The sequence below is a fragment of the Drosophila grimshawi genome, unplaced genomic scaffold (assembly GCF_018153295.1).
Source record: "Drosophila grimshawi isolate 15287-2541.00 unplaced genomic scaffold, ASM1815329v1 contig_311, whole genome shotgun sequence".
In the NCBI taxonomy this organism is placed as follows: domain Eukaryota; kingdom Metazoa; phylum Arthropoda; class Insecta; order Diptera; family Drosophilidae; genus Drosophila; species Drosophila grimshawi.
In genome coordinates, this window is record NW_025063098.1 from 12,262,453 (window position 1) to 12,290,338 (window position 27,886).

At 36.2% G+C, this 27,886-nt stretch overlaps 2 protein-coding genes across 15 annotated transcripts in view; both read right to left on the reverse strand.

Moving 5' to 3' along the window:
• LOC6562990 (tropomyosin-1, isoforms 9A/A/B) overlaps positions 1 to 27,886 on the reverse strand; it is a 28,724-nt gene that overhangs the window by 403 nt on the left and 435 nt on the right. Inside the window, exons 1-10 of one of the 14 annotated variants that reach the window (XM_043214909.1) lie at positions 26,912 to 26,960; positions 24,666 to 24,821; positions 24,342 to 24,467; positions 13,036 to 13,169; positions 11,422 to 11,539; positions 8,167 to 8,237; positions 6,759 to 6,834; positions 6,492 to 6,554; positions 4,159 to 4,228; positions 311 to 1,102 (exon numbers count right to left, since the gene is read on the reverse strand). In XM_043214909.1, the coding sequence (XP_043070844.1) occupies positions 405 to 1,102; positions 4,159 to 4,228; positions 6,492 to 6,554; positions 6,759 to 6,834; positions 8,167 to 8,237; positions 11,422 to 11,539; positions 13,036 to 13,169; positions 24,342 to 24,467; positions 24,666 to 24,779 (1,470 nt within the window). In that variant the 5' untranslated portion in view covers positions 24,780 to 24,821; positions 26,912 to 26,960 and the 3' untranslated portion in view covers positions 311 to 404. Of the gene's footprint in view, positions 1 to 310; positions 2,014 to 2,513; positions 3,644 to 4,158; positions 4,229 to 6,491; positions 6,555 to 6,758; positions 6,835 to 7,419; positions 7,491 to 8,166; positions 8,238 to 11,421; positions 11,540 to 12,718; positions 12,837 to 13,035; positions 13,170 to 16,688; positions 18,014 to 24,341; positions 24,468 to 24,665; positions 24,822 to 26,911; positions 26,964 to 27,886 lie in introns of those variants that run through there. The other 13 variants (XM_043214912.1, XM_032736960.2, XM_043214910.1 and 10 more) reach the window with 13 other exon arrangements.
• Positions 19,497 to 21,977, reverse strand: LOC116805398. Its single transcript, XM_032736949.2, has 2 exons — positions 21,218 to 21,977; positions 19,497 to 20,937 (listed from the first exon to the last, which is right to left on the reverse strand). Exons 1-2 carry the CDS (start codon positions 21,645 to 21,647, stop codon positions 19,676 to 19,678), a joined length of 1,692 nt encoding a protein of 563 aa, XP_032592840.1. The 5' UTR covers positions 21,648 to 21,977; the 3' UTR covers positions 19,497 to 19,675.

Here is a 27,886-nt window from a genome sequence, read left to right on the forward strand (position 1 = left end):
ATATATGTATAGGACACAAGAAACGTTCAACTGACACTAAAATCACCTGGACAAAAAACATACAAAATATATTTACCTTGTCAAATAAAAATGAAATAAAAATGAAGCAGTAGTAGTACTGCTTGGCGGCAGCAGCGTTTCTGTGTCGGTAAGGCAGTGTGCCGCTAGCTGTTAAATTCAAAATCAAAATTAAAATGCAACAGGCAAACAAAAAGGGCAGCCAATCAGAGCAGCTTGTTTTTTGCAATGCTTCACTTAAATAAGTTTTAATAAATGTCAAATTAAATAAATAAATAAAAGCAGGGCAGAATTTAGCAGCAGTTGTGTGTATTACGGAGCAGATCGATCAAGTCAGTTACGAGGAGCAGTATTCATTATCGATTTGCGATATTCATTGATTTGATTTAAGCTGGTGGCGCTTCGGCGGCTGGGGCAGCAGCCTCAGCTGCTGGTGGAGCAGCAGCTTCTGCCGCGGGCGCCGCGCCTTCAGCTGGCGGTGCAGCTGCCTCTGCTGGTGGTGCAGCACCCTCAGCTGGTGGAGCAGCCCCCTCCGCTGGTGGGGCAGCCCCTTCAGCAGGTGGTGCAGCACCGTCAGCCGCGGGCGCAGCACCCTCTGCTGGTGGGGCAGCTCCGTCGGCCGGCGGTGCAGCGGCTTCGCCCTCTGGTGCTGGCTCTGGTTCGGAGCCGGGTGGTGGTGCCTCATAGTTCTTGACGAATGGCACTTCAGCGCCCTCTGGTGGCAAATCGATCGAGTACTCGAATGGCGGTGGTGGTGGTGGTGGTGGAGTTGGCTCCTTTGGTGGTGGTGTTGGTTCCTTTGGCGCCTTTGGCACTACCACTGGCACACCATCCTCCGATATAACAACCTCATCCTCGGCACCCTCAGCCTCGGCTGCAAGTGCAGTGGCGGCCGCTTCCGCTGCGGCTCTGGCCTCCTCCATGGCAGCCAATTCTTCGGGCGTTGGCGTTGGCAGTTTGGGTGTGGGTGGCTTTGGATTGCGCACCGTCCAGAAGGGCTCGAGGCCCTTGATGAGGTCCAAGAAGGCCTCGTCGAGACTGTCGCTGATGAGGCAGAAGCGTTCTTTTTCAACGATTAGATCGTCTGCAGTTGGTTGTTTGTTGGAATGTGAAAGCATAACAAGCAGTCGGGAGCGAGATAGAGAGAGAGAGAGAGAGAGGCATGGAGATAGAGAGAGCGTGAAATGGAAGCAAAAGCGCAACTAAAAGAACTAAAAATCAAATGCTTTTTTCCTAGCATTGTGGTTCAGTCAGGGTCATGAACGGGGGATTGTTAATGTTAGTGAAGATTGACGAGGGAAACACATTTATCAGTTGGTTTTTTTTTTTTTTTGCCACAACGAGATCGTTTACAACTGAGATCCTTTGGTGATCTATTTCAATTTCAATCAAATGAAACAATATTTAATACGATTTAAGCTGGAGGTACTTCAGCGAGTGCATCGGATGCAGGAGCGGTTGCTTCGGGTGCAGCTGATTCAGCAGGAGCTGCCTCAGCACCTGGAACACCCTCAGCTGCTGTAGCACCCTCAGCACCTGGAGCTCCCTCAGCAACTGAAGCACCCTCAGCAGCTGGAGCTGCCTCAGCAGGCACATCCGCTGCTGGCGGAGCATCTCCCGCTTCGAAGTTCTTCACATATGGCACCTCAGCGCCCTCGGGCGGCAGATCAATGTTATAATCAAATGGTGGCGGTGGTGGTGTAGGTTCTTTGACTGGTTCGGCGGGAGCAACTTCAACAGTTTCTGCAGCAAAATCACCCGCCTCCTCATCGGCAGCAGGCTCTTCTCCTTCGGCAGCCAGCTGTACGGCTTCGTCAGCGATCTCCGCCCGTATCTGTGCCTCTTTAGCGGCAATCTCCGCTTCGGTTGGCTCCGGTGTGGGTGGCTTGGGGTGGCGATCGTTATAGAAAGGCGGCATGCCCATTAGTTCGACAAACGTGAAGTCCAAGCTATCGTTAATGATGGCATAATGCTCTTTCTCGTTGATCATCTCGTCTGGTTGGTCGTTTAGAGTGTGTGGTTCAGTTGGGGTTAGTCAGTTGTATTAAAAGTAAAAAATTAGGATTAGTGCAAATATTGACAGCTCTTGTTATGGATAGTTAACTGACGAATCCAATAGTGGTCAAGGATGTTCACAACAAAAACATCGACAACACTCAAGTCCTTGGGTTACAAGTACGACAAAACAAATATGCGGTACGATGATGTCGTGTATTGGTTTGTTTTGGTCTGTTCTTTTTTTTTTTTGAGAAAAATATATTGTTCTTGAAAAATACTTTATTTGTGCAATTGCAGCAGCATGGTATTGTATTTGTATAGTATGTAATATATTAAAAATATAAATAATTAATTTATGTAAATCGTAAATAAATCAATTGTTTTTCATTTCATTTGAATGCCATTTTATGTTAGGTTCATCATCTTTTTTTCTTTTTTTTTAGCTTGCTCTCTCTAGGGCAAGAACACATTTTCAGCCAGATAGCGTAGATAAGTCATTAGATTTTTGATTATTTATTTTTTTTAAATTTAATAAATGTATATAGTGGAAAAGGTGTTAAGAACGGTCTAGTTATGAATGCTTGAAATTGGAATGATGTGCGCTATGTGCGTGTCATTTTGGATTGGTTTTTTTTATTATTATTATTTGTTTATGTATTTGCTTTGAATTTGTGTCTAAATAATAAAGGCGTGCCAACTTATAAGTAAGCAAATATTACACAACGTTTTGCAAACACGATTTGTTTAAATTGTATAAACAATGTAAATATTAGCATAATTAATACAGTAAGTTTAGCTGGCGACAAAAATACAAACAGAATCTTTCCTTTCTTTTTTTTACTTTACATACATATGTATAAATAATTATACACAGAACTAATTTGAAAGTAGTTGTTTTCTATAATATAGTTATACTTCAATCAATATCAAAACAAAATAAAGGTAGCAAAAGCAAAATGAAAGAAAAAGTTAAAACAAAATATTGCAACAGTATTGTAAAGCAACAAGTTTTAAAAGTGCCGCCATTTCTTCTTTTTTTGTTGTTATTTTGTATCTTTATGTTTGCCATTTTACATGATATCGATCAAGCGCTGCCATTCACAGCGCAACGCGGACAGCGCTCAATCACGGCTTGCGCTGCTTGAAAAATATGAATATCTGCAAATACATTTTCACATAGAATGTATAGATGTGTAAATTTGGAATGCGCTTGCTACAAGAGAACGTTTTGTTTTGTTTTGTCTTTTTTTTTTTTGTTATCGTAATAGTTTTTGCTTTCTCGACTGCTTTTCTTTGAGTTTACCGCTTAATAATTAACGTTTTCATTTCATTTAGAGTTTATCAAAATTGGCGTTCACTCGTTATTATCTGCATGGAAGACACTTGACGTTGTCCTGTGTGTCTCAGAATGTGTGCGTGTTTGTGTGTGTGAAATTGTGTATGTGTGTGTGTGTTTCTATTATTATAATATGGAAAGCGCCAGTTTTCTGTATTGACGTCAAAGCAGGCAGTTTAGTTAATTTACATAAGCAAATTATTGTTTTTTACATGTTCTGTATGTCATGTAAAGTGGATTCCATCTCCTCCTGCAGCAGTTTGTTCTTAGCGCGTTCGTTCACCAAGTCGTCTGCGTGTGTTTATCATTGTTTTTTTTAAGCAATTACAAAAATATATATAACGGCAACACGTGGCATGCAGCAGCGTTTTAAATAATAATAACAATCAACATTAGGGCGTTGGCGGATCGCAGGCGGGGAGCGTACAAAGCAGCACACAAGTTGTAAAGGTTAGGCACAACAACGAACAAAATCATATGAAAAATAAACATACAAAAAAAATATATATATTAATAGGGGTAATAAAGAAAAAATAAAAAGTAATATAAGTCTTCAGTAACATAAGGAACATCGGTTTGGAATAAGGAAACTAATTTTGCACCTACTTATAATTATGTAAAATAAAAAAAAAAATGCTACTAAATAAAAATGCTCAAATATCTACAACTTTTATATTTGTACTCATTAAAATACTGCGACAATGTAAATATTATAAATAATATTGTACAATTTTATTTTGTACTATCACTTTTCTAGTTGATTTAAAGTCTCAATGATATTAGAAAATATTCTTTAACAGACATACCTTCGAGCCTGTCGACTTCCTTCTGCAATTTCTGAACGGAACGTTCAGCGAATTCAGCGCGTGCCTCAGCCTTTAAGTGTTGGTAAATAGAAAGTTGAAAATGTATATTTTAGTAAATATATTATTGCAAATTTAAATTATGTCTACAAATAGCCATCATGAACAATGAGATTACTTTCACAAACGGTTGACATAGATGCATGTTGTTCATGGTGGCTTACTTTCAAATTCTGTTCAAACGCCAGTGTTGTAACACGCAACTTCAACTGTTCTTTTTAACGTTTCAACAGAATTTCAAATATTACATTAATTCAATTTAAAAAAATATATAAAAAGAAGCTTCCCAAAATTTGCTACCAAAACCAGCAGTAAGTATTTAGTTTATATGATAAATGGACATTAGTAAATGTAGATTAAAATAATTATTTCACATAATGGTTGTATGAAATAATAAATAATAGTAATTTAAGAACATTCAATAAACAGCATAACAATAAATATCAAACATAATTTTGCCCACTTATTCAAAAGTCTTACAAAACTTGTACACTTTTTTTTTTATATGTATTCAGGGTGTTTGTTTTAGACAAAACCTAAATTAGACAAATTAAATAATATTACGGGAGTGTAGATATATAGATAAATAACTACAATAATTGCTGTACGACGCTACGCAGTCACTGCATAAAAGACAAAATATAAATAAATTGAAAATGGAGCCAATTCGGAAATGCTGTTAAAATTCTTTGGTTTTTATTTTAACATCAGCACAATTGTAATCTAACAAAAAAAACGTACTAAGTACTCTGTGCTGCAGCGACTTACAGTTTCTACATTTAATTTGAACTGTATGAGCTCCTGTTCGACAATTTTATGATTTTCGCGTGCCTAGACGTCGAGAAATATACAACAAATGTTTGGTATATCAATAACAGTGCTTAGGACATACATCATCATCATCATTATGTTGGAGTGCTTGTGTGTGTCGGTGTCTGTATGTGTGTAATGTGTGTGTGTGCTTTGACTATAAAATATCTACCGAATAGAATAATTAATTTATTATTTATCGATTGTCGATTGCATTTTCACAATTAATTTTTGGATTGAATTGCCACTAAACACAAAAGCAGCAGGTACGAATGCCGGAATAGTGTTGCCAAACGTCAGCTTTTGAGTTGGTTCATTTTCTTTGCAATCAATGCACAAAACGTTGTTTTCAATTTTCAAGTAATGTACACACACACGTCCTATAGGGAAATACTTGCCATGATGCACGTTATTGATATACATTTTTCGATTCGGCTTTGTTTGCATATTTGTTGTATTTTTTCCAACACGTTTTTGGCCATTGCGATTTTTTTGTTTGTATTTTAGTTTGGTTGTTCGTATAAAAAGAAAATATCAAATGTCGTATGTCGAATTAATAAGAATGTGTCTTGACGACTATGTACAGTTAATTTAAAATTGAGAATAACGATTTGTGCAATTTAATATTTTCTTTTTCTTCGTATTGGTTTTTTCTTTTGTTTTTAAATAATAAATTAAATGGATTTTAATTAATGCATTTACCAACACCAGAGACCACAAATATCAAGATTAACCGCTTACAAATATTTAAAAATATACAATTCTATAGTATACAACTTGGCATATACCTCTTTCAAGGAATGATCCAAAACCTTGATTTGCGTATCTAAGGTTTCCTCTTTTTGTGTAGCCTATTATGTTTTTTATTTTGTGGTCGTTGGTTGAATTGGTGGAAAAATATTGGGATATTTGTTTTTTTTGGTTAACAAAACATAAATTGCAAATTGTTTAGCAAATTATTGATGCATGCAGAGTTTGTGGCAGGGGGTAGGAGGAGCAGGTTTAAGCCGTTTGAGTGTGTTGACAAACATCCAATGCGCAAAAATTATTGCATTTATATATATCATATTAATATGATAATATAGTACAAATAATTTATTGTTGCAGCAACGTTAAAGCGGATCGGGTTAACAAAATATGAAAATAAAATAGAAAATATAGTAACAATTAGTAAACAAATCATAATAAACATGTATTAGGGGCATGTACAAGTTGCACTGTCGGTAGACATTTTATAATAGCCAGTGTTGTACAGTGGCTTTTCAAAGCCTTTGAGCGGTCCTGTGCGCTCAAATCAGATAGAAAAAAAAAACATAAACAACAACAATTTATATAAATAAAAAAAAACAGATATTGTAACAGAAATATCGCTGGTTGGTTTTGATTGCATATCCACACTGAGCTGGGAAACTCCTTTCGCAAATTGCTTCAGTATTATTTTTAAATATTTTTTTTATTGTATCTACCTCCTTTAGACGAGTGTTCAGGGTCTTGATTTGGTTCTTGTACTCTTCCTCACGTTGGTTGGCCTATTTATTGTTGTTGTTGTTTATGGGATTTGTCGATAGTTACGGGGTTGTGGGGAATACATATTTAAATTGTTTTGTAATGTAGAGTAAATAATACAAAATATATATTTTAATGATTGATCAGAGTATGTTTTTGATAAATTTGTGCGTGAGCACAAAGAGTATCATGGCCTTGCATCTTGAATCGTAACATTTCATACTGACCTTCTCCTCAGAGACTTCCAGGGACTTCAAGTTGTTGCCAACAACGCGCAGCTCCTCCTCAAGCTCCACAATTTTGCTATAGCCAACAAAAACAAAACACATTAGACTTTGGTATTTTGCACAAATTTGCCATTTTTTTTTGTGGGAAAACAAAGACGCGTCTCATGCGGTAGTTAAATGAAATTTTGTGGGCAATTTTTTTTTAATGTTTCGCCAACGCCAGAAAACAATGAAGAGACAAAAAAAAAAACGTTGACACTTCACTTTCAAAATTTTTTGGGTCTGGAGGCGACATAAAGAAAAAATAACATTAAAAAGAAAAAACTAAATCATGACTGGACAAAACAGACCAAGGTTTGGCAAATATTTGGAATAAAAGAAAAAAAAATAAGATAATAATAATAATAGCAATTGTTGTAGCGACAACATTTCACTGATACAACTTCAGACGATTTCACTTTTTTTTTGTCTATGGTATTATTTAATAAGCAGTTGAAATCTCTGATCGCCTCCGGACAATATCTTTTCATAATTGTAAACTATGCAAATTATAAATAAACAAATTGTCAACTTGGTCTGGCGTTTTGAATTGCGTAAATTTAATTTCATTTAACACATGTGGTGCAGTTAGTATTTAAACAGACACAAAAGCAAAACAAACCTTTCGCTAAGCTCAACTTTTTCCTCGGAACGCTCCAGATCCTGTTCCATGAGCACTAATTTTCTGGCCACCTTTTGGATGAGGCGTTACCAGACGCGTTGAGCGAGCGGTCGGGCGGGCAGGAGATTAACAGGCAGGCAGGATATTAAAGAGCACACGCATAGCAACAAACACGGCAGCAGGATTCGCATTTATTATTTTTTTTTTTGTGATTAGACATGAGCACATAAAAGAAATGGTTTGTTCATTAGTTAAAGAGTTATGAATTGATTCTTGTTTTGAAGTTGGCAAAAAATGTGAATATGTTGTGCATATGTGAAAGAGGAGCATGATGTGATTTATTTCTAAACTAGACATGCGCGTTAACAACACTAACACACATTCCAATTTTTTTTATTTTTTTTTTTTTGTTGTTTGTTTTTTCAATATATTCACATTTTTTACCAATTTGAGAAATATATGCAAAGCTAGCTAGCTAACGTAAATAAAACAAATCAAAATAATAAACGAAATGTATGCAAGAATGCACTTTGAACAAGAAAAAATTTAGGTTAGGTTGCGTTGGGTTTTTAACACAGAACGAGGGGGCGTGGCGCACCTGTTAGTTAGGAGCGCTGCAAAAAACAAACTTACATAACTATGGCCACATTCGCATTTGTTTTTCCACTTTTTTAGGCACAACAATTCTAAAGCTTTTGGCGCAACAACATTTAACTAACTGAAATTAAATTGAAGTTTTAAACGTACTTTTCACCCTGCTCGGCACGTTCTTCGGCACGCTCCAAATCAGCTTCAACCATGGCCAATTTACGGGCAACCTTTCATTTATATACAGTTATATATATATATATGTGTGATTTCATATGTTGAGTTTTGTACAAAATTTTACAATCGTCATCGTTTTTGAATATACACAAGGAACATAAAAATTGAGTTAAATTTGATGTCATATTTTCTTACAAGGATTTTTAGTATTAACAATTGGATTGATTCAATTTTCTGAATGAGGCTTTTTTTGTTAGTAATAAACAAACGAAGTTTTTGTTTTGTTAGTTTTTCATGTATTTAGTGTATTGTTGTCTTTTATTTTAGCAATTTGGTGGCTGATAACAACTTGTGCTAATTTGATGTGCCTTAAGTTATCCTAAACTTGGTAATGTACTCAATTTGTTTGGGAGCTTAAAACTAATATTATGTATGATTATATTTATTATTATGATTTATAAATTTGTTATTATTATTTATTTATTTATATTTATTATATTAACCTTCACAAAGCTCGTGAAATTGTGTATGGATACTAAAGTTTTTTATTTGCTGCAGTTGTACATTAAACTATGAAAAACAAACTTAAAATATAACGTTTGTAAGCCCTTGAAAATCATTGAGCAAGAACTTTTCCTGTATTAAAGAAAAGGTTGAAATATATTGAAGTTGCTTCTGAATTTTGGAACTGCTTTTGATATTTAAAGCAGACAAAAGGGAAATTGATTGTCTTGCAGGAAATAGTGTCATAAATAATAAGTTTATCTTAAGATGAAACGGAAGCAACACATATAGACAAAATCTAAAAAAAATCTTGGCTTAACAGTTCAAATTGAAATCAGGTTCATTACGCAAAGAACTAGATTATAATTTTAAAAGCTTTTAGCCACATATGACTAACAACGTATGTGGCGATAACATATAGAATGACTTTGCCAAAATAGAGCCAGTTGAGGAAATTGACGTTGCCAAATTGGTACCTGTGAATTTCGATATGCGGAGAAGCGCTTCTTCTACGGATTTTAATTACACACGCTAACCAAAACTGAGTTTCCTGTGCGCAAGCGCAGAAACGCCTCGAAATGAATTTAAATTGAAAACCGAATGCACTCCGAAGGTTTAATAAATAACAATATTCAGCATATTCAGGTTTGTGGCCAAAAAATAAATAAAATGCAACACGCATCGAAAAATCAGAGACCCCCAAAAGAGAGACAAACGCATTACGCGAGTGACTGAGTCTGAGTCATAGCCACGAAGAGAGCTGCATAAATACATACATATATATATATAAAGATAGCGTCATATTCATTTGCTTGGGTCAAATAATTATTTGATGCATCATCAAAGAGTTTGGCAAGACTTTTTTTCTCCTTTTCAGCTGCTTATGTCACAATGGCAAACTATTGCGCTGAGCGCTAAATATACAAATTAACGGCCGACTCTAAATTCCCGTTTCGCTCAGCACATATGCGCATGTATGCGTGTGTGTGTGTGTTTTATGGTTGGGAACCACCACACACACCACTCACACTCGGGGTTTGGCTTATCAGCCACAACTCGCCGCAGTTTGTCTTTCTTGTTTTTCTCTGTTTTCCATTCAATTTCTGCGAAACAAAAAACAACAAAAATATATAGATAGGCGGCAGGGCGTTGCTTATCGTTACTGGCAGTTTATCAATAGCCTTCATTTAGCCGATTTGATTGACGTACGAAACACGTAAGCAGCCAGATATAATGTGCTAACACAATAAATTGAGGTTGTGGCAACCAAATCGAGCTGAAACCCAAATCGTGTTGTCAAATTCGCATTGAAGGCGGTTCATATTAAAATCAGCCTCAGCTAATCTTTAATCCTCATAATCTATATCTAATAAACTAATTAATTTGCTGTGTTACTTAATTCCAGCCAGCTTAAAGGCAACCCTAAGCTAAAGTTCGTTATCTAACAAATAACTCAATTTCCTCTCTTTTTAATGTACAACTGCTGCAAGTAGAAAACAAATGTTCTGCAGAACTCCAACGTATCATCATTAAATAAATAGATTTTGTCATTATCAACTTTATTGCAAAATGTTATAATTGAGTTAAATTATTAAATTAATAAGTATTACATAATTGCTTTAGAATATGCAATATCTGAGTGGACTTTATATATATTTAGTGGTTTACGTATGTAGTTTAGAATTCAATTACGCCTTACACATTTGCATTTGCATTTATTAATAATTTTTACAAAAAAACAAAAAATAAACCCAACCAATTTTTTACATATTAAATATACAATAGAATAGAAAAATATATATGTATAATTGATATATTATAAGGCCAAATTGGGCAATTGAAAATTTTTCGCTTTTAGTTTGGATATGTTTACATATAATTTAACAATTGATTTTTTATTCATATTTTTTTAAGGCTTCCCAGTAAACTTTGAGTACATTCACAATTTTTGTATTGGATCGCTTAGCATTGACTTTACATAATACATAAATACGTATTTTTATTTATCATTTCATTTTTACAAAAGACACACAAATGTTGTTCTAGACTTTGTTCAGAAAAAGAAATTGCAGATTTAGCATACAATTATATATACATAGATACAATGGATCAACTAAGAGAGCCGATAATTTTCATGTTTCTTTATATATATATATATGTATGTATATATATATATATATATATATATATATATTTATGTATAAGTATATATTGTTTAACGGGCGGCTAAGGCAGCGGCATGCCAGCATTTCTATAGCTATATAGCTGCACTCTTATCAACATCATTAATTCATCAGCATCATCATTATCATATCATCGATTTTTAGCACAAGTTTTACAATATCAGCACCTGAGTTTTAACTGCTGCTGATTCCTGTGCCAAAATATATATAAGTATATATACAGACATATGCGTATATATACTCGGGGATTCCGATTCAAACCAAATTTAACGCTTCACACTTTCATTTGGCATAGAAATCAGCTGGCAGATCAAGTATCATTAGTTTTGTGGGCATTGTTGTTGATGTTGTTGCTGTGTTCGCTTTGTGTTGTTGTCGTTGGTGTGGAGGATAAAGTTGAAGTTTCACCAACAACAGCAGCAGTACTAGTTGCATTGTTATTGTTGTTGTTGGTTGCAGTTGCAGTTGTTATATTTAAGTGGTATTGTGGTTTACTGTTACTGTTGTTGTTATTATTGCTTAACATAGTTAAATTGGTATTTAGCTGCACCTCATCGTATTTCTTGTCAGCCTCCTCAGCAAGGAAACGCGCTTCCTTCAGCTGATTCTCAAGTGCGTCCATGCGTTCTTCATCGGCAAGGGCGCGATTCTCAAGAATCTTGCGAGCACTATATATATTCATATATATATATATATATATTTATATACATTTTTGATAGATTATAGGATGACGACGTTGCGACCATGCCCATAGAAGACAGTGACCAAGTTGTTTATCGATGATTGGATTTTTATGTTATGTTGGTGGTACAGCCGCCCAAAAAACGTGAATCATTCGACGTCATCACATCCACATCGGTGTCGAAAGTGTGAGTTGTTGTTGTTGTTGATGATATTATGACAAACACATGGATTCGGCAGTGGTACACACAACAAACATAGACAATTTCGGACATACGAAAAATGTTTTTTGTTTTGAATTTTTCATCGTTGGTTTTTTTTTTTTTTTTTGTGGTTCCATAGATCAAGATTTAGAGATATTTTTTGCAAAAGAAACAAGAATTTGTTGTTGCTTGTTGAGTCTTACAGATCAGTCAATATAAAAATACAATTATTACAAAAGTTACAAGTAGCTGAAACAGTGCATTGTGTGGAGTTCCATAAAAATCTCATGACCCTATATATATTATATTTATTTACTTAAAGTTTAGTGTAGGGCTTTCAGTTGGAAAAATAATGTGTAGCGCAATGTTTTTTTTTTATATTTCTACTTTAAGCATTTTGAGAGCCAAGTGTAAAATTGTTTTGATGCCCATTCTACACGGCATATATAAAGCAACACACAACAAGGCAATGTTTTAGCTTCTTTGATAAACAAACAAATTATATGCTGTAGACTTAATTATTAAAAACAGCGATTTACTAAGAGACTATCATAAGCTAGGCACACATGCTGTATACAAAAAGATAACAGTATGTATATATACATAAATATAAACTGATTTTATAATATTTATATATATGCAATTTTTAATCCAGTGTGATTAATTATCGTTGCTGTTGTTGGCTGCGGTCGACGACGTTGGGCTTAAGAACTAAAAGCTGTTTACATGAATAGTTGAAAGGATCTTAAATATATATACCCTGTTTTCGTTTTTTTGTGTTTTTTGAGAGCGCAGTTTAAATAACCCACAACCTAATTAGTAACGGTAATATTGACGCACCTAACCTCAAAGAATAAGAGATGAAAATTAAAAAAAAAAAACAACGACAAGAAGATAACCCTATTAACCCTAATGCCCTAATAACGTAGAGAGAAAGAAATATATGGATTTTCATAATTATACCTCTTCATATTTCTTATCAGCTTCTTCAGCAATTAATTTTGCTTGTGCTAATTGGTTCTCCAATAGAGCTACTTTGTCATCTTCCATATTTGTGCGATTTTCAAGCGCTTTTCGTATCCTAAATTTGTTTAAAAGCAATTATAAAAGAGCGTTTAAATAAACATACATACTCATATGATATGTAAACCGTAGATAGATACTTAAGTTCTGCTTATGTAGGCTGCTGTAGACTTATCAATTAATATTATATTTGGTATGTATATATATAAATTCGAAAATTAAAGTTGAGATAAGTAAAAAGAGAATTTTGTACTAACCGTTCGCTCTCATCGGCGGCCTGAGAGGCTTCCGACAGCTTGGCTGTGGCGGAACCCAAACGCTCCTCAGAGCGCTCCAAGTCTTCTTCGAGCAATTGAATGCGACGGTTCAATGCAGCAACCTCAGATTCGGCCTATAAAACAAATATTTGATGTTCGAAACGAACAAGACAATATAGCAAACGTACAGATGCTTACAAATGAAATAAAATACTTATTAAGAACTAACTTACGAACTTAATGCTAAAGCAAGAAATACACTATAATCATTTCCTAATTTGCTACTTTTGGTATAAGAAATAAATGGGTCCCTAAGTTTTGCGCTCTCTCTTTTGACTGACTATGTATTTAATAATATTTCGGAGATTCAATTTCTTTTCGACCGCAGCTTGAGTTCCATCTGAAATTAGAGATTGATTTTCTCCACCTTTTCGTTGCGCCATTCTTCATCGGAGTCGCCGTTTTAGCCAGTTGAGTTAGCAAGGTCGTCCTCGGCGTCAACCCCCCCAAGCAGGCAAATAAATATGTTTGTTTGCTTGCGTGTGTAATCAATAACAGGAACAAAAAAAAAAACACAGAAGGAAGCCCGTCAATATTTTAGGCAATTATTGGGCTTATCTTCACTACAAGGGATATATCGATTACACTCGCACGGACAGTTGGCATCCCCAAAAACTAGGCAACAGCTAATCATCAACAGCAGAGTGACGTCAACTCTTAAAAAAATTATTTCAAAAATAACCAGCAACCTTGCCGAAAATTAAAACATTTTCAACTTGAAGTTTTTCTCATCAAGCAAGTTTTTCCAAAAAGATAAGACAAAGCATAAAACAGCATAAAGCGGCATGCCCATTAAAGAACGGAAAATATTTGACATTGACGCCGCGATGCGATTACCTTTTAGAGCGAGTGAAAACGAGACAACAAACGCTGAAATGAATTAAATGTTTGTGCAGCACACGCCCAAAAATGGTTAAAAACGGCTTTGACCAAATGCGGCATCGATTGGACAAGGCAGTCCACTCCAGTCCAGTAGACCAGGTCCACTCAACGCTGGATGGCTAAACTATATTGCCAATTTTGCATTGCATTTACACTAATGCAAATACTAATACACACATACATGCATACAATTCATGTATTCATACATTTGTACGTTGATTGAGTGACGCTCAGAATGCGACGACGGACGCTTCTCGTAAAAGTATCGTGTGATTATGAATTGGAAATGTAAGCGAAGCGCGCCGCCGCTTTGGCTTACGTCATCGTCCAAACAGTCGATAGGAAGGCAGGCAGCATACAAAACATTCACACACTTGAAACACACGCACACATACATGCAAAGAGCATATTGTATAGGGGGAACAGCAGCAGCGTAGCTTTCCAAAACACACACACACATACGAAAGTCACACAACAAAACCGTTGATGAAGCAACAGAAAAAAAAATGCCAAAAAAAAATATACTCAACTTGAGTTTCGTTTCGTTTAAAAATAGCGGGAGTCGCCGGCTGCACGACGCTAAGTGGGTGCGATAGAGACAGGAATAGAACTAAGCAAAGCAAATTTTGTGGTCTCCGCTCTGAACTCATTAACAAAACGTATTGAAGATTAAACGCTTTTTAGCGTAAAGAAATGCAGAGTCGAACGGAACAAGTTTTGGCGCAAAAGAGGGGGCAGCGCGGTAGTTTGTGTAAAACTGCCGGCAAAATAAGAAAAAAAAAGAAAAGCTATGAGTATGCAAAAGTTCCATGACTGAGAAATTGTATCACATAAAAAAAATTGTTGATGGCTTAGTCACCCACACCTTGAAATATATTTTAGTTGACTCAAAAATCGCCGTGGCAACCAAAAAAAAAAACAAAGACGAGCGACGACTGCTACGTTCGAGTGAGTGCGTAGGGTGTGTTTTTAACGTTATGATGCATTTTTAATTATGAACCCAAAAAAATAAACCATAACATAAAAACACTAAAACAGCAGAAACAACTTCCAACTTGTAAAGCGTAAAAGTGGCGATCTCTCAAGCATAAAATATGCTGGCGTTTCATAGCACTTAGCTTGCGTCTAGCTGCTGGCTGTCATGTGTATGTTGTAATCACAAAATTACGAAATACACTCACTTATGACAGCAGCAGCAGCGGAGAGCGAAATAGATAGTAAATCAAAATCAATTTGTCACAAATTATCAGTGTTCAATTGCATGACAACAGCAAGAGGAAGGGGTGAGAGGGGAGCCGATGGATGAATGCTGCTGCTGCTGCCGGTGGTGGTGATGCCACACAAATGACATTGAAAAAGCATTGTCTAAAACAAAAAAAAAAAAAACAAAAGAATAACAACAATAAAGCACATTATGTTTTGTTTTTGGATTTTGTGCAGCAAAGAAGGGGTTGAACTAAATGTCAATCACTTGACAAACAAAAGCGAGTAGAAAAATCAACTCAAAAACTAACATCTAACGGGGCATTGCCAGCTGACAGACCGACAGACAGACAAAATATGCCACGAAATTGGGAATGGACACAATGAAAATGAATTGATTTTCAAGGTGTGTCATTTGTTTTTTTTTTCCTTTTTTTTGTGTGGCATATTCATTTCATTTTAGTGTTATTTATAGGTATAACTATTATTGAATTTAATAATAATAACAATTAAAGAAAGGTTCGTAACTTCCTCGAAACACGACCAGCAAAATGACGTCAACAATTGATTGTGATTTCATACACACACACACACGCAACACACACAGATACATCTAGTCCTATGCTCGCTCGTGCAATTGTCTAATTAGAATTGAATTAAGCGCACATCAAATTTTCTATTGGGCTTGTGCCAAAAAAGCTTCACACACACATAGAAAGAAGCCATTTGTTGTAAAAATCATAATTAATCGAATTTAGAACACAGCCAGCTAAATGCTGTAGCACTGAACTGAACTGAATAAAAGAGCCGGTTTTTAATTGTATTGGCTGAGAAAGCTCACAAAGAAAAAATAACACTAAAGATTTCCTCATTCTACGGTTTTTTGATGCTTTCGTGCCAGCTTATGTAAATTATTTATATACAAAAAGCACACAAAATATGCTTATGTAAATATATCTGTTCGTCTCCGATAAGACAACAAGAACATACAATTTTGAAAGGTGAATGAATTTGTTCACACAGATAACAAGAATTTAAAATAAAAAGAGAAAAGAGTGGCAATATAACAAGACAACAGCTACTGGAAGAACCAGAAGCACCCTGTGGACAGACACATACACATACACACACATACATATAACAAATTGAAATTCGTAATAACAAAAGACAGTCAAATAAAAAAGGCGACAGGAAAACCAACGAGGAACAAAACAACACAAAATGTGTCGAGAGACACAAAGAGAGAGAGAAGGAGAGCCAGAACTCAAGAGAGCGAATGTTTGTGACAGTCTTGCATTTGTAGTGCGTCTGTGTGTGTTGTACGTGTGCATGTATTTGCATTGGAAACGTTGGCACCACTAACGACAGAGGAAGAGCGAGAGAGAGAGCAAATAAATGCTCAGCGACCAATTTGAGCCATGGTTTTTATGCAAAATTCAAATGTAATTTTTATACCAAAAGTAGCCGCATATGTTGAATTAAATTTGGGGGTGGGTGGGTGTGCTTACTTCTTCGCGTCGCACAACTTCAAGCTGGAGTCGCTTGTGAAATTCCTCGCATTCATCTTTATACTTTTCCATTTCTTCTTTGGTCTGACGCATTTTCTTCTTGAGTACATCCAAAAGTGTACCTTGTGGAATGCTGGTCGTCATTTTTGTGCTTTGCTTGTTCTTCTTCTTGTTGTACTTGTTGTTGTTGTGGGTGTTGTTTGTTAAGTGTTTACACTTGGACTTTGCGTTGGCAGATGAGATACGTTTTTAGTATGTGTATTTATTACTGGCAGTAGGCACTATTATGAAGCACACTATGTATTTTATCGAAATACAAATTTCTTTCTATATGGCAGGCAGCACCAAATATATATATACAATATATATTTAATTTACAAACTGTGTGTGAACCACCAACACAAACACACTCACGACGCAGCACGTAGAACGGAACGCAGACAAGAGAAGAGTATGCGCTAACCACCGGTTTTTTCTTCTTTCTCTTCTGCTGCTGCTGCTTTTTTTCTGCTTCTTCTTCTTCGACTGGTTTGCTTCGTTGTCGGGTATTTTTTTTTCGTTTTTTCTTGGATTTTATGTGCAGGGCTGTAGTTTAGATTGTGGCACACTTGATACACAATTTATGTTGGAATATGAATCGGATGTTTAAATAATATTAATATGGATATATTAAGTGGCAGTAAGCTGCACAGAAACTACACGCACACACACACGGAGAGAAACGAAGACGATGAAACGACGCGAGTCTGCGACTGGCATTTGTGAGTACGTAACTGGAAATGAACCGCTGAAACACTTTGCATGCTCATGCCTATCAAGCGGCGGTGGTGGTTTGTACGATGTGTGAGAGAGACAACAGCTGTCTGTGTGTGTGCGGCTTTCCAGTCTCACAGTGCCTCGCCTATAAGTGTCGTGTCGCTCAGACGCACATGTGTGTGAGTGCGAGTGCGCTAGCATGTGTGTATATACATGCGGCTTTCCCGCTGGAAAACCTGTTAAAGCCGCTAAAAATTTAGTCGACATGTTTGTTGTTGTTTGCATTAATTAGTGAAGAAATATTTGAGATTTTTGCCTTTTTTTTTTGTATTTGGCTCTCCAATGCAAATAATATTATGCAAAATTCCAAGCGACAACGACGGCTGGCCAATTGTCCAATATGAGAGAGGCAATGAGTAAGCGACCTATCTACAAATATATATGTGTGTTTGTTCACCCTCGTATTCTTCGCCACCCACCCCTGCCAGCAAACAAGATAATTGTATAATACAACATATAATGCCGGCGCTCTATCAGGCTTATCAACACGCAAGCAGGAGCAACGCAAATGACTAATCAGTCGTCGCTGCGAGGCGCTCATTCGCTGTTGGTGTTGCCAACAGCAGGTTGTCAAAATCCTAGTCTGGGCAATGTTCTCGATATCGATGTCAGTGAAGTCGATACCGATAGGCAGAGGTTGCAACGCGCGCAACAAGTTTGTATTTGGCAAATGACATAATTGCTGATAATAATCCAAACGACACAGACGACTGTCGATTGCCAATGGTCAATTTCAATTAAATAAGCACGCCTGCCCATTTTTGGCCAACGCAGGCGGCATTGAAAAGAAATTAAAAGTAAACGTCAGTGTCATACAAAAACACACTCATAAAAAAATGTGCACACACTGCCAAAGTGGGGGTACACACACACACACACACGTACGAAGGTCATTGGCGTTTTGCTGCGGCAACGAGAACGAACACGTAGCGAACGTGTGTGCACATTTAATTTAATATAAATAATAATTGAATTGGCGAGCCATGTTTAAAAAGAATTACATTTTTGGGTACAAAACGATGATTTTTTTTTTTTTTTTTTAGATTTTTAGCTGCTGTGAGCCAACAACTGTTGCTTTTTATGGAGTTCTACAACGAATACAATTTTGTATGCATGTGTGTATGTGTGAACGAGAGCGGGGGTGTGTATAAAACAAAGATAATTGTAGCAGTTGTAACATTTAGTCTGTTTTTTTTATATGCTGCCTTTTTGGGCGACGTCAAATTCACAGAGAAAGAGAGGGAGATAGAGAGAGTGTAGGGAGATGAATAGAGTGAAGCCCACGCTGAGACAACTCAACAGGTGCTCACACGCGGTTTACCGTTAACCGGCAAAATGCAGAGCGCGCAATTGCGTAACTAATTAAACAATTGCTTGCAATTAAGTAAATATGCGCTGTTTTCAGTTTTCTGTTTCTGATAAACAGTTGAAATATTTTTGCAATGAGAAAGCAAATGTGCGTACACATATATATGAACATATGTGTTGTGTAGAGCTTAACACGTAGAAAGAAAACCTTGGCGACAGGTAGCAAGTGACTAAAAGTATTACAGTAATCGCTCGAGAATTATAATTATAATCGTCATGACTAGAATAAATATTCTTATCTTTCACAAAAAATAAGTTTTTTTTTTTATCTTTTTGCAAACCAAATGCCATAAAAAATTGGTAATTTTCAAATATTGTAATAACAAATAATATTTTAACTCGAAGTCTGATATGAAAGTGTTTCAATTAACGAGCGAGCACTGTACTGTCTATATATTTATGAGACAATTGGGTCAAGATTTCTTACAAGTTGAGCAAAAAAAAAGTGCAATGACAAACGACTTGCTGGGGCCACAAAAGGGTTAAAGCAGAACCAACAAAATTCTGCGGGCAGCCAAAGCAAAGAAAGCAACGAAGACGACGCCGACGACGTAATCGCTTTGCAATGCACACGAATACAAATGTATGTATATATATATATATATGTGTGTGTGTGAGTGCTCGAAAAAAGAGCAGACAACAGAAACAAATTGGAGCATTCATAGCTAAAATAGACAATTTTTCTTGTGCTTCAACCCTAACCAAACTTTTGAAAGTTTTTTTTCTTTTTTTTTTGGGCTAAAACGCTGACTGATGATGGCAACAGCAAAAAGGTGGCTTAAAGGAGAAGAAGAGAAATATGATTAGTGAGAGGAATATGTGTAACTTAAGAAACCCCCCACCCAATCACTAATTACCCGCTTCAGCTGTGTGTTCATAATGTTATGCAGCTCGTTGCGAATAATGTTGAACTTCATCATAGTGTCCGAGCTGAAGATGGAGCGTCCGAATGCCAGGCCCGGATAATCAGCACAGCGTCCCTTGTTGCGACGAGCCTCGCGCTCGGCAACGATTTCGGCTGCCTCGCTGGTGCAGCGGAGCTTGGACCATTCATGTGCCTGGGTATCCTCATCCTCGGTATTTACCACAATGCCCTCATCAATGGCACCCGCACTCAGATCGGTGGCAAGGCTATCGCTGCTCAGCTCCATGATGCCACCAGCAGCAGAGCGCTTGCTGCGCTCCCTTTTGCCACTGGATGCAGTGGATTTCTTTTTACGCTCTGACTTCTCCTTATCGCCCTTGTCGCGTTTCTTTTTCTTCTTGATTGTGGGTGCAGCATCTGTGGCATCTGCTGCAGCTGCTGGGATTGCAGTCGCTGTCGTTGTTGTTGTGTCATCCATCATGCTGCTCTCATCGGTGGGCGTGGGACTGTTGCTGCCCACAGAATTTGTCAAAGATTCGCTCAAGGGCAGACTCAGCGTGCTGCGGTTAACACCAGGCTCCGAGTCCCGTTCCGTCTCTGGATGCACCTCGCCACGTAGATTGGAGAGGACACCTTTGGAGTCGCCGCGATAAAGAGCAGCAAGTATTTCCTGCACATTGGGCACATTGGGGCGACGGGTGCCCGCAAAGCGCGGATGATGCTGATGTCCACGACGCTTCAGCGACGCTGGCACCAGTGGTGAAGTGGAATTCTTGGTGCTGTGACTGCCTGCACCGCTGGTGCTGGACAAGGCGTCGTCATCGGCGCTGTTATTGTTGTTGTTGTGCGACATGATGTTCAAGTCGTAGTCACTTCCGCAACTCCAGCTATCCGAATCGGTGTCCAATTGCTGCTGCTGTTGATAATTGTCGTAGAGTTTCGCTAAATATTGTTCCGACTGCTCATCGTAGTGGAGCAGTTGATCCAGCACATTTAGCTGCTCCTCGATGGAACACCAGCGTGAGGAGAGCCCGGATTTTTGGCTATCGCTAGTGCTGCGCTGCTGTTTTTTCTTTTGTGTATCACTTTTGCGGCAGTGCAACTGTTTATTTGCATTTATTGAGCGTTTGTTACGCTGCTGTTTTGTTGCCTTTGTTGTTTTTGTTGGCTGCTGTCCTGCAGCAGCTGCGCTGCTACCTGCTTTATATGGAATTGTTGATGTTACTACATATCGATATCGATATTTTGCATGAAAATATCGCTCAAATCAGCTGATTTGCATAAATAAAGATATCGATGGCTGAAAAGTGTGACCAGTCAAGTGCACAGGGCAATGCGTTTGCATTTTACTTCAGTATTACATTTGCCCTGTGCACTTGCTGCTTTTTGATTTGTTTTTGTATACAATGTAAGGCATATTTTATTGTGTGTAAATGGGTAAGCTTCACATTGTATACAAATTGGGTGTGTTTTAATGTACTTGTTTGTTTATTATTAAGCTGTTGCTTTTGTGGCTGCTTATCGTTGCCTCCGCTCGTCAATAGATGGCGGTGCGCCCGCTTGATTTGGTGTGCAAGCGTTTGGCGACGTGCCGCGTTGCCAACGTATTTTTTGATTAGCGGCGTTTGCGTTGCCGGCTTAAAAGCCGTTAATGTGGGTGTTGCTGTTGTTTTTGTTATTGCTGTCTTTGTTGCTGGTTTCAGTTTTGAATGATCAACTTGTGTTTTTGTTGCATTTTTCGCACAATTTTCTACTGTTTTTGGAATTGTTGCTGTTTTTTTATTGTTGTTGTTGTTGGGCTTTTGTCTAGTTTTAAAAGCCGGTGCCTGATTTTTGGTATAACTCACTTTTTGCCACTCATATGCATTATTAACTTTAGCATTTCCTATTGTTAATGTTTTTTCGTACATATTAATTATGAGTTGCTCGTTTTTGTTGTTGTTGTCTGTGACTCGGTGCGTGATGCGTTGTTTTTGTTGTTTTTGTTATTGTGTGCCTCAAACAGTTGTGCTCATAATAGTACCGTTAGCTTGAGTCTTTCTATTTTTATTGATGATTTAATACAGTTTTTATTTTTCTCTTTTCGCTTTATTTCAAATTTCAGTCGCGCGTTGAAATTAGCAAAAGGAAGATTTTTTGTTGTTGCTTTGTATTTAATGAATTGGCCAACTTCCGCTAGACGTTTTTGCATAGACGTCAATTGCGTTGCTATTTGGTTGTTGTTGCCGCTGTTGTAATTTGCGCTCTTAGTTTTTTATTTATATAATTGAAAATCACTAAAATTTTATTTAAATCGAGTTAAATAAAAATAGTGTTTTATTTTTTGGTAATTTGGTAAAATGAATTAACGTTTATTATTGATTGAATTGATTTGAATTATTATTGAATTTATTCTTTGTAATTATGTGCGGCATGCGGCGGCGCTGCTGGTGTTGCTGCTGTTCTCGGCCCCTTCGGCAGTTGCTTGCTGCTTGCTTTGGCGTTGTACTTGAAAATGCGATCATTTTTGTGGCCATGCGCCGCTCACCGATGCCACTCGTCGCTCTCTCTATCTCTATCTCTTTTTCTCTCTCGCCTAACAAACGGCACATCTAATGCTGGTGTTGTTGTTGTTGTTCCTAGTTGGGGGAGAGACAGCGCCCCCTAGCCAGCGGCAGAGGCAGCTGTGCACCACATGTGCGAGTGAGTCAGCATTATTATTTATACATACATCTTTGAGTGTATTTGTGTTGCACTGCGATCATTGCAGAGGTAAAAGAGAGCAGTCGTTTAGCTCCAACGCCCACTCACTCTTCATTTAAAGAGATCGAGTGAGAGCGAAAAAAGCTGCGTTTGAGTGAAATTTTCCTGTTAATTTCATTTGAATTATTTCTTTATTTAATTGCTGTGACAGATCTTCTTTTTTTATTTTTTATTATATTTGGGTTTGTTACTCAGCGTATCTCATCGCCTTTATTATCTATTTAAGTGTTCAACGCATTGCTGATGACAACAAAAAAGCTGCTTGAAAATGATAATTTGTCAAAAAGTGTTAAATTTATGTTGTCTGATAAGCATTTATTTACTTATGTGCGTACGTATGTATTATGTTTATACAGACAGTATGCTGGTTACCTGTAGACACTAAACATTTTCTTGACTCGTTGCCAATTGGCAAGCCAAAAAAAAAAGAGTCCTTGAAATACTTTCGGCTCTCGTACCAAATCAAAACTTAAATCAAATGATTTGAAAAATGTGTATTTAATTTTCTGGTTTGGAAAACTCAAGTAGATATGTGGCCAACCACTAAGAAAAATTTGCTAAACACTACGGCAGCTATTTCAATATTCATTGTACAACGGTGAAACAACAGATTTGTTGTTTTTTTTGCGAGCAAATATTTTGGCAAAGCCAAAGCAAAGCAAAAAAATCCCATTTTGCTTTTGGGTTATTTGATATTGCCACACACACACACACAGACACAGCACTCACAAATACGCACATGCACACATCCGTGCGTCTCTTTCGCACCAGCGCAAAGCTATTTTCAAGCGCTGCATACAGATATTTAAAAATAGCGCTCATTCGAGGCGTTGCCAACAGCAAATTCATTTCTAGTTGCGTGTCGTTTTTTCTTCTTCTTCTTTTGTTTGAATTTCGATTTCCATTTGAAACCTATGAAGTTTTTCTTATGGAATCTAAAAACACACAAACATGCAAAAGGCATTTCCTCAAACATTTGCTGTGCCAACAAAAATGAACATCATCGCATAAAATACGCGTAAATAGGTGATGACGAACAGATGGCATACATTTTCGAGCCCGGACTCAATATCTGTGCCATTTGTCTGTCACCAAACCGTTTAATCACACACACAGATAGAAATTCATAGTCGTAAAAATCTTATTCTAGTATTGATTTCAAGTGTATTTCTTGCTGGTTTCTTCGCTGACTAATGGCTCAAAGTGAAACAATGGCCATTACCAACAAATATATATGCTTATAGTAATACCTTAATGCTTAGGAATTTTTAAAAATATTCTAGTGGAATTTTTTCAAATAATCTAACTCAAAAAGTCTATTGACCTACTTATGGAATATTGAAATAAAATTTTGAAATTTTGTTAATAGAATTAACTCGACTTTTATCATTTCTAAAAATGTTCGTTCTCTTCCAATTCTCTTTTAATTATTGTTCATTTTTGTTTTGATTTTTTGTGTTTCTTGTGAGTTCGACATGAATAAAACTGAAGCAAGTTCAGTTTTCCTTAATTTGCCAATTTTTTCTTTTCTAATTTATAGATTCTGCATTACAAATATGTTGTTAACTGAAGTTAAACAAATTTCGAAAAACAATAAGCTGATTTCTTTGTATAACTAGAATATTTGTATTTGGCAATGGAAATAGATGGAGCTCGACATATCTTAAAGTAAAAATTGGATTAAGCTTTAATCAAAAAGTATGTTGATCAATTCGGAATAAAAAAAGAAACTCCGAAATCTAGATTGCTTAGTAATATTTCTAAAAAGTTATTACCCACCCACTGTCTTGACTTTTGACAAAAAGAATCCTTCTTAACACTAATCTCATTTTTGTGGAAGAATTATATAAATTTGGACTTACATTCTGCAGAGCCTTGTTCTTCTCCTCCAGCTTGCCAGTGACAAGGGTGAGAGCCTCTTGTGTCTGATCCAATTCGTTTTCAACGGTCTGGATTTTCTTTTGCAGCTGGCGAGCCTCCTCCTCGGCCTGCAGATAACACGAAAGAAAAATACACAAATTGAGTATTAATTATGCGTAGTAATTAAAAAAAAGGTGTGTGTGTGCTAACAATGAAACTTGCTAATTATTGTTATTAGTATTATCTTGTTTGTGTTTTTTTTTCTTGTTGCAATAATAAGTTGTTTGTTTGGTACAGTGCAAATGTGACATGGTCGAGTGACTTACCTTTTCGGCGCGGGTGTTGGCATCGCGTGCCTCCTGTTCGCAGACGAGAGCACGTTCCAATGCTCCATCCTTGTCGACTTTCATCGCTTGCATCTTCTTCTTGATGGCATCCATGGTGGCTTGCTTTTTGTTTTACTGCTACACACTCGAAAGAAACTGAAAATGAAAATGGAAAGACAATTACAAATGGAAATTGTTACAAGTGTAAAATTGATGTGATAATCATCAGCTACATAGGTTTATTGTGCGTTTTGTGGTTTAGAAATGAAAGTGGAATTTAGCATATTGTTTTAAAGCATCTTTTCATTTATTTATGGAGCTAAGAGATACCCCCTGTATTTTGTATACTCTAACAGAGGCTTACTTTATCATACAGCACCCATTGGAACAAATTTCAGTTAATGAAATTTAGGTCTGCTAAAAATTTATGTTTTTCGTTCTTGTTAAAGCTTAGAATCTTATATTTAGATATATTTATCATTACTTTTACTATTCTATGCCAGATCTTACTCAAAATCAAATATCTCAAAGAATTTGACACAATTTGTATTTGGGTAACTCTCTACTTTGAAATGATTCCAGCTTCGCCTTTGCTTAGATGTGCTCTGCATACTTAAGTATGAAAAAAGTTTTCTTTGTACAAAATCTCACTTTGGATACAAACAAATCGTTCAGAAACGTGCCACACTGACTATTGCCGTAAATGATTTACTGTGAGATGATTGACCAGAAACAGAAAACTGAAAAACAACAACAAGCGCAATTAAAGACGCCAGCTAAATATTAAAATCATAGCTTGAGTGCTAAGTCTATGGAAAAAAGTAGAAGAATGGAGCTGGTTTGGGTTCCAAATGGGAAATGTAGCTCTTCCTGTGATGAACACTCAGTTGACAAAGTAAAGTTTATTTATACAAAATATTTAATTATTGCATAATTTAAGATAAAACAGTTTAAGTGATTTTTTAAGTCTATCATGTGTAAAAAATACATTTTATTGAAATGAAATTCTCACTATTCCAAAAATATGAAGTTGTTCGTATTTTATTTATTGTGTTCAACCTAACGATTGTATAATTTCATAATAAAATTAAGAATTAAGTTAGGAGCAAGAATATATTAGTTTTTAAGAACTTTCAGTTAAATTTTTTCCCTTCAATATAACTGATCTTTACACTTTTAAAGAGAGTATAAAAACCTGTTGAAATTAAGTTTCAGCTTAAAGCGTCACTTAACTAAAGCAAATATTATTTTTACATATTTTCAAGCTCTTGACCGATTTTGACTGCACTTGGTATCGAACTGCAATAAGGGAAACTTGTCTCTTTACTCTTAATGCTTTGCGCTCTCTTAAATAAATTCGCTATCTCTCCCTCCGAAAGGGAATATTAATAAGTGTCAAGTGCTGATAAGGTGGAGCATTCGAATATGCCCCAATCTGAGTCACTTCTGGCTGGCAGAGCGAAAAACTTGGGACAGAGTTTTGGATTATGTCCGCGAATTCTACTTGACCAAAATTTGGATTTGTCATGACTGGAATGCCAAACTAATTGAGTCAGTGGTTGTCTGTTTTTTTTTTTCTTTCACATTATGATATGTACTACTTCTTACATATGAGTTTATTTTTAACAATTTTGTTTACATTCCAGCTCCTGAAAGTCATTGCCCAGGGCAGTGGCAGCAGGGGTTGAGGAGAGAACCTGAGGCAGGTTTCAGGCTTTTAGGCGAGCAAACAAGCAACAACAAATCGAATTTTAAATAAAATTGCACACGAGGCACAATTTATATATATATATATATATATATATATATATATATATATATATATGCATGTCTGCTCAGTCAGAAGACAGAATACGGACATTCCAGACGGACAGAAGGTTTGGGGTTTTTTTTATACTTCAGTATTAATGTTTTATATGTCGTATATTGAGCAAGGTGACACAATGAATTATGTTTGTTTATTCAGCAGAAAACCGCTTGGAGTCTTATAACTTTGTCTACATGTATTTTGACAATGACATACATATATTAATGAGCCTATAGACAGCAATATACAAAGCACAAAACGCTTCAAAAATAATAAGAAAGTATTTAAGGCAAATTTCTCAACAGTTTTGTCATGCAAAGAGGAATGTATAAAAATAAATGTATACCAGCTATTCCCCATTATCCAAGATAATTATATATCGATTGCTATACTGTAAAAACTTACATTTCAATAGAATGCAAATAAATATATACTACACCTTATCTAAGACCAGAACGCTGCGTTCTATCGACTCGAAATTCAACCTGTTTCTAGCACAAAATTTTCCAAATTATCCATGACCGAAAAAAAAACCATTTTAGTTATACATAAAAATTGTTCATGCACAGCTATTTTTAAAGCATATATATATATACGTATATATGTGGATATATTCAAATGTTGTACATCTCACATACATATACAAATATCTGTATATATCTGAGTATTTCGACTAAACCCTGCCAACACTAAAAGCTTCTAAGAGCTTTCGAGATTTGCTAAAAATAACCTGGCCTGGCATCTGTTGAATATTTCCTAATAGTATCTGCCCAATTCGATATTACTTAATACATATACCGTGAAAAGCTTTTCGAGCAATTTTTATACATTTCGCCTACGCTTTCCTCAGATAGATTTGAACATTGCGAACTGTGGTTCTATATCGGATTACAAAAAGAAGCGGAATGAACTAATTCAGCTTGCGAAATCTTCCATTATTTTTAAATAATAATGTTTCGTAATATTTATTGTAATTATTGTATTCTGTACTGAACACCAATAGTTATTAGGTCAATTTCTAAGTATTTTTATTAGAATAGCTCTAAAAATAAATAATAGTCGAGAAACCTTTGTATATAATGCTGATGACTCATTTCTCTTAGCTACCAATATATCTAGAAATTATGCTACATTTTATTTCCAAATACAGTCCTGCCCCAATAAATATTTTACTGTACTACACTTTAGCCAACATTATTATAATTATAATTCAACTGTGCAAAAGTCTATTGACAATATTTAATTTATTTATATATCTCATGCAATTTTTATAATTGAAATTCTAGAAGTCAACTTGTGGTTAGGCTAAGCGAACTATGAATATGGTCAAAGACATTGGTTTTATTTTGTTGTCTTTGATTTTGTCATAATAATAAATTTTTCACTATTTCTATCTTGTTGCCAAAGTTGCTTA

Bases quoted from the DNA above. Each gene is read 5' to 3' on its own strand.
- LOC116805398 (XM_032736949.2), bottom strand. From the start codon at position 21,647: ATGTACGAAAAAACATTAACAATAGGAAATGCTAAAGTTAATAATGCA. The intron at 20,938-21,217 runs GTACATTAAAAC...TTCCATATAAAG, and splicing joins GCTTAATAATAAACAAACAA to CAGGTAGCAGCGCAGCTGCT.